The sequence below is a fragment of the Myotis brandtii genome, unplaced genomic scaffold (assembly GCF_000412655.1).
Source record: "Myotis brandtii unplaced genomic scaffold, ASM41265v1 scaffold2414, whole genome shotgun sequence".
In the NCBI taxonomy this organism is placed as follows: domain Eukaryota; kingdom Metazoa; phylum Chordata; class Mammalia; order Chiroptera; family Vespertilionidae; genus Myotis; species Myotis brandtii.
Genome location: NW_005359117.1, coordinates 171,702 through 177,909, shown reverse-complemented (window position 1 = coordinate 177,909; position 6,208 = coordinate 171,702). Strand labels below are relative to the sequence as shown.

At 54.7% G+C, this 6,208-nt stretch overlaps 1 protein-coding gene across 4 annotated transcripts in view; it reads right to left on the bottom strand.

The window, feature by feature from the left end:
• The window catches only part of PLA2G2C (phospholipase A2, group IIC), a 23,801-nt gene that overhangs the window by 4,180 nt on the left and 13,413 nt on the right, over positions 1–6,208 (bottom strand). For all 4 annotated transcript variants that reach the window (XM_014540334.1, XM_005866989.2, XM_014540333.1 and 1 more), the window contains exons 3-4: positions 5,600–5,744; positions 4,301–4,404 (exon numbers count right to left, since the gene is read on the bottom strand). In XM_014540334.1, coding sequence (XP_014395820.1) covers positions 4,301–4,404; positions 5,600–5,744 — 249 coding nt within the window. The remainder of the gene's footprint in view (positions 1–4,300; positions 4,405–5,599; positions 5,745–6,208) is intronic.

The window sequence follows — 6,208 nt, the reverse complement described above, 5'->3', positions numbered from 1 at the left end:
GTGTGGAAAGTTGACGCAAAAGTAAACCAGAGAATTTCAGGTGGAGACAAATGCTAGGAGAGAAACATGGTGATGTGTCAGGGAATGGAGGCAGTGTGGTGAGGAATGAACTCAGTAGCAAAGGAGGAAGACCTCTGCAAACAACACATCCAATGGCTACCAAGTTCACCTGTCCCCCGTTGGAAGAGGGAGAAGTCCCCTTGGCTGCAACCGGTCTCTGGTCTCTGCCTCCCACGGCCAGGTTCCTCCTTGCACAACATATGCATGCATGTGTGGGTGACGGGGGGCTGTCACCGGGGCTGATCTTACAGTCCCTTGCAAATGCCAGGTGCTTATGTAAGCCCACTCAAAGGAGGGATAGCTGCCTCCCCAGTTGCCGAGAGCAGCCTTCCTCAAGGGACAAATTAGCCACAGGGCTCGGGTTGCAGGCCTATCTCTGCACTGATCTCCCAGTGACATTTCGAGGCATGGACAGAGCAAGTTGTTTTTCTCCTTTCCCTCCCCTGCTCTCCAACTGCATCCCAGAGCAGCCACTGGTTGCTAGGCAACCTGGGACTGGGCTTGGGGGCAGGATTTTGAACTGGAGGTTGGGGAGGCGATTAACCCTTGTAGGGCAGCTCTTGAACTGCAGTGTAACTGGGGTTGCGGGGCGGGGGGTGCTTTTATTCTATAGAGGGTTCATGGCTTTAGCTCAAGGAGATGCTTCAAAGAAGTCTCTCAATAGTAATAGAGAAAATCCCACAGAGTAAAGGGGAAAAGAAAACTGGGATAAAAAAGCAATCTCAACTTCTAACAGGAAGGGCACCTGCTGTGGGCCAGAGCCTTCAGTTGGGTCACTTTAGCCACTCCTTACAGGGACCTCATGAAGTGCATATTATCATCTCCGTTTTACAGATGGTAAAGGCCCAGGTGGTTTTGCAATTATCCAGCCAGAAGGGGTGAAGCTGGGATTCGGACCCAGCTCTGCCTCGCTCCAAAGCATTGCTCTCCCTGGGCCTCTTAGCAGGGCACACGGAGCTGGAACAGAGAGATCTGGGGCAGCGGCCTTTCTTTGCCCCCTGGGCCAGGGCCAAGCATCCTGATGGTGTGCTGCAGACAGCAAGACGCATTTGTGTGGCTTCCAATCAAGTGCACCCATCACCCTCCCGACGGCCCCCTGCCACTGGGAAGGGCAGTGTGAGGCAGGAGCACCAGCTCTGGGGTCAGAGCACCTGGGTCCAAAGCCCAACTTTCCCTGGCTGTGTGACCTTGGCCGTCTCCCTTAACCTCTCTGAGCCTCAGGGTCCCCCTCAATAATGGGGGGAATAATGCCCACCTCAAAGGTTTGTCATGGGGGTTCCAGGTGCTGTCAGAGACGCTGTTGTCATTATACCGATTTTATGGATGAGGAGACGGAGGCCCAGAAAACCCAGGCCAGGCAGTGTGTTCCAAAGCCTGGGAAAACTCAGGACGGAACAGAGAGATCTGGGGCAGCGGCCTTTCTTTGCCCCCTGGGCCAGGGCCAAGCATCCTGATGGTGTGCTGCAGACAGCAAGACGCATTTGTGTGGCCTCCAATCAAGTGCACCCATCACACTCCCGACGGCCCCCTGCCACTGGGAAGGGCAGTGTGTCAGGAGCACCAGCTCTGGGGTCAGAGGACCTGGGTCCAAAGCCCAACTTTTCTTTCCCTGGCTGTGTGACCTTGGCCATCTCCCTTAACCTTTCTGAGCCTCAGGGTCCCCCTCAATAATGGGGAGAATAATGCCCACCTCAAAGGTTTGTCATGGGGTTCCAGGTGCTGTCAGAGACGCTGTTGTTATTATACCGATTTTATGGATGAGGAGACGGAGGCCCAGAAAACCCAGGCCAGGCAGTGTGTTCCAAAGCCTGGGAAAACTCAGGACACAGGTATCATAACCCTGCCTGTTGCCTGGATCAAGCCTTTCTTCTCTCTGGGCCTCAGCCTCCCTGTCACTACTATGAAGGGTTGGTCTGGATGGTCCCTAAGGGCGCCTTCAGCCCTAGAGAATACCGAGAGAGCAGCGCCCGTGGTCCCTGGCACAGTGCTGGCCCTGGGTGGGCACCCAATGGGCACTCAGTCATCACAGGGCAAATGAATGAAGGTCCATGGGTCTCCCTTAAGGTCTCAGCACCTATAGTAACAGACCGGGGATTAGAACCCAGATCACCCAGGTCTCAGCCCTGTCCCAGGGATCAGGGCCTTGGCAAGGGGGGGTGAGGATGAGAGGGGGTTGGCCTGGTACTCACTGGCTGGTCAGCTGAGGAGTGGGATGCTGACATCCTGGTGGTGACAGGGAAGTGTCCCTGCGTGCTAATTCCCTGAGCAGGGCTCTGTCCTCTGGGAGCCCTGATTAAGTATCAGGAGCAACTGTCCAGCTCCCAGCCCCTGCCTGCACCTCCTGCCACCACTCAGCATGTGCCAAGCAGAGGACAGTTCCGCATGCCACCACCTGGGGCTCCAGCCTCTGTTCCCAGTCACTCTCCTCTATCTCCTCCGCCTCCTGGGGTCCTGGGCTGTGGCTCAGATCCCCACACAAGAGGGGAAGAAGGTTAAGGGAGGTTCCCCAGGTGCAGAGTGCTCAGGCCGGCCCTCGTGGGCACAGCCAGCCCACCGCAGCCCAGGGCAGAGGCATGGTCCAGGCCTGGGACTGATGCGGGAGGTCGGGGGGAAGGAGTGGGGGTGGCAGGTCCTTTGCAGCTACTGACGTTCCATTTCCCTCCCCAGGGCACCTTTTCCCTCTTCCTCGGTCCCTGTGCTTTACGGGGACATCAGAGGAGAGGGCTCCCTGAGTACATTTTCTCTAAAACTGATGCCTTTCCAACCATTTGAGATAACATTGACGTGACAGATGGTAAGATCAAGACGAAAAGAGGCGAGGAGAAACCAGTGAGAAGACAGACAGCAAGACAGCGAGCCAGGCTGAGAAAAGAGCCAGGGGGCATCTCTGCGGTGTGCCCCTCCCTCGCCAACCAGCTGCCAGGCTTCTCCCCACCCCTGCCCTACATCCCTAGGTGGGGCCTAGAGGGGTGGGAGGAGGTGGTCAGAAACTTGGTCTGGCCTCCAGAGGGCATCAGAGGCCACAGCAAACAATACTTTGGGGGCAACCTTCTCCCGCTCCCCCTCCTCTGCCCTTGGATGAGGCCTGATCCCTTCCCATCTCCTTGGACATGACCTTGGGGTCTCATTGACCATGTGCCTGGGGAAAGGTGCTATGGAGGCCCAGAAGCAGACGGAACTGAAGCTGGCCCTCCTGAGGCAGTGGCCTGAGCTCTCAGCTCACTGCGTTTCAGGTCTCCCCACCGGAACCGGGGTCCACCTTGGTGTGTCCTGAGCCAGAACTCTGGGTGGGGGCACTGAGCACACCCTATACAAGCGGAGATGAGGGCAAGAGAGAGTGGTTCCCTGACCTCAGGAGGAGACACGAACTTGAAGACACACTCACGGCTGTGAATAAACACGTGAGGGAAGGAAAGGGGTTCCTGCTCCTCCACCGGCCAAGGAGGGGGCGAGTCGCGCACTCGCAGGGGAGGTCACACAGTGAGTGGCATTCACAAGGAGGCTATGGCCCAGGGCTTTCAAGGTGCTGCTCTTTAGACTGAACTTGCCCTACACATATCCACGCCCCAGCAGCCCCAGAACATCCCCTGAGATATCAGGGCCACTCCCCACGTGCTGGACACTCAGTACTTGCCCTCCTCCTTGAGTGGCCTCCACCACATGTGAGTTCCCTTCCCCCGACCCTCCTATGTACTTTTGCGTCGCCCATGGCACCTATCACAGTGCCTGGCATGCCAGACCCCTTACCAAATATCTGTTCCACTGGAAGACAGCTGAGCTGCTTCGTCAACTCACGACTGACATAAGGAGAAGGTTCACAGCAGCAACAGTTGCAAAAGCCAACATAAGCTCAAGTCAACAACTGTTTATTGAGCACCTACTACATACACTGGCTCCGTGCTCCCAGAGGGCGCTGGGTGTAGCCGTGGGCGGGAACAACCAGGAGAAACACAGCAAGGACTCCCAGGAAGCTCTGGTTCTCGGAATTACCACCTTGCATCTCAAAGCTACTACATACACTGGCTCCGTGCTCCCAGAGGGCGCTAGGTGTAGCTGTGGGCGAGAACAACCAGGAGAAACAGCAAGGACTCCCAGGAAGCTCTGGTTCTCAGAATTACCAACTTGCACCTCAAAACACTTGGGCAAGTCTCACTCCCTAAATGTTCTCTGGGTTCAGGAGGAGGCGGACATTCAGGGAAGGCTCAGGTTCAAAGACATTCCCCACAGGGAGGCTACTCACAGACCACGGTGCTGTTGACGATGTGGAACTGGTAGCTGCTCAACAAGGGCTGGCAGCCCAGCTGCTTCAGCTTCTCGTAGCAGCAGTCGTGGGCCAGGCAGCACCTGGGGGCCAGACCAGAGGGGGGAGGGGCTTTACCATGGGTGGGCCCTGGAGGGGGCGGGGTCAGCTGGAGGCCCTGGTGCAAAGGATTCACCTGCCTCCTCCCCCGGGACAAGAAGGCACTGAAGATAAAGAGGTAAACTAATGATAATATTAAAAATCATATGAGTAACCACTAACAATTAATGAGGTCTGTCCGGAACCTATCTCATTAGCTCCTCACACTAACCCTAGGAAGTGCCATCATTGTCCCCCTTTCATAGGGGAGGAAATGAGATTCGGAGGTGGAAAATGATAGCTCCAGACTCACCTTTAGTTCTTTGTACTCATTCATTCATGTAATGGTTTTTTATGAGCACCTACTATATGCCAAGCACTGTGATAGTCTCTGAGGAGGCAGTTGTCAGCAAAAACACATAATGCTTTAGCGCTTGTGTTCATGGTGCTCAGAGTGATGGGGCGGGGATCGAGGGGTGGCAGAAAGGGAGAACATTCAAGTGGAGGAAATAGCTGGGGAGCGGCTCACTTCTTCAACCAGTCCCAGGGATGCAGAAACCTGGGACTGGATCTAAGATCTGGAAAAGGAAGTACTTCAGTCTTCCCCTCTCCCCATCCCTGCCCACAAGCAGGCTCTTAGCCACCTGTCATCTTTGGCTATTAGTGTTATTTCTCATCTGCCTTTGAACTTGGACAAGGAGGGCACAGAGCTTCAAAGGGCCCAGACTTTAAAACAAGCAAATTCTTGTCCAAATCCTGACTTTTCCAAACTGGTCCTCGGATTCTCTCTCCTGGAATACGGAATTAGGATTGGGAGGCAGTGGGTCAGTCTTGCTGCTCCCATAATCCTAAAACTGGGGAGCTGAGAGAAGACCACGTTTGCCGTGAGAATTGAAAATGTTTCTAGAGCTCTGAGCAGGACTGACTCCATAATTTGCAAGGCCTGGTGCCAAATGAAAACACAGGAATTTCCAGACGGTGCAGGTCCTTGGGAATGCCGCACGGGCCACACCTGCAGGAAGTTGGCCCTGATCTTCCGGACCTTGAGTTCTCCCTCCAATTCCCATTCCGTTTTTTCCTCACTCTCACCTGAATGGGTTTCTGTTACTTGCAATGCAAGAGCCCTGATACACTCCCTCCTGCAAACATAGATTTCAATGCAAATTAAATGCCGGGAGGCCTTGGCACTTCTGTACTCACCTGTCAGTGTCGTCCACGGGGGTCCCCTTGCCCCCGAGCCCACAGTAGCAGCCATAGCCATAGTAGGAGAAGAAGGCACTCCGCCCTGTGGTGTGCTTGACCATCCTCTGAAACTGCCAGAAGCTGCTGTGGGTGGGGGCTACCACTGCCAAGGAGAAAATCAGGAAGAAGAAACAATGCCATGAGAGCCTGGCATCCGGGGAACCAGGAGCCCCTGCGCGTGGTGCGTCGGCTCGCTGGGACCATCGGCCCCTTCAATGGGGAAGAAAATGGGGTCAGCTCTACCGCAGCGCACAGCTGGTTTCTTGCTAGTCCAGGATGACAACCCAGTTTCCGTGATGTTGAGAACAACTTTGACACATTGACAACTACAGCCTTCCCCCAAAGTACCCCCCCCACCCCCCGCAGAAACGCCCTCAGCCTGATGTTCAACATTAACGGGAAAAGTTCAAGGCCAGAAATGCCAATCCCTACAAATGTCATAGAGCATTTACAATCTCACAGAAGAAGCAAAAGACTTAAGAAGCAGAAAAGATAACCTCATCCATTTTTTTTAATGGCAAATACACATGTGGACCCAATTTTTTACTTCTAAAAAAGCTTACAAAA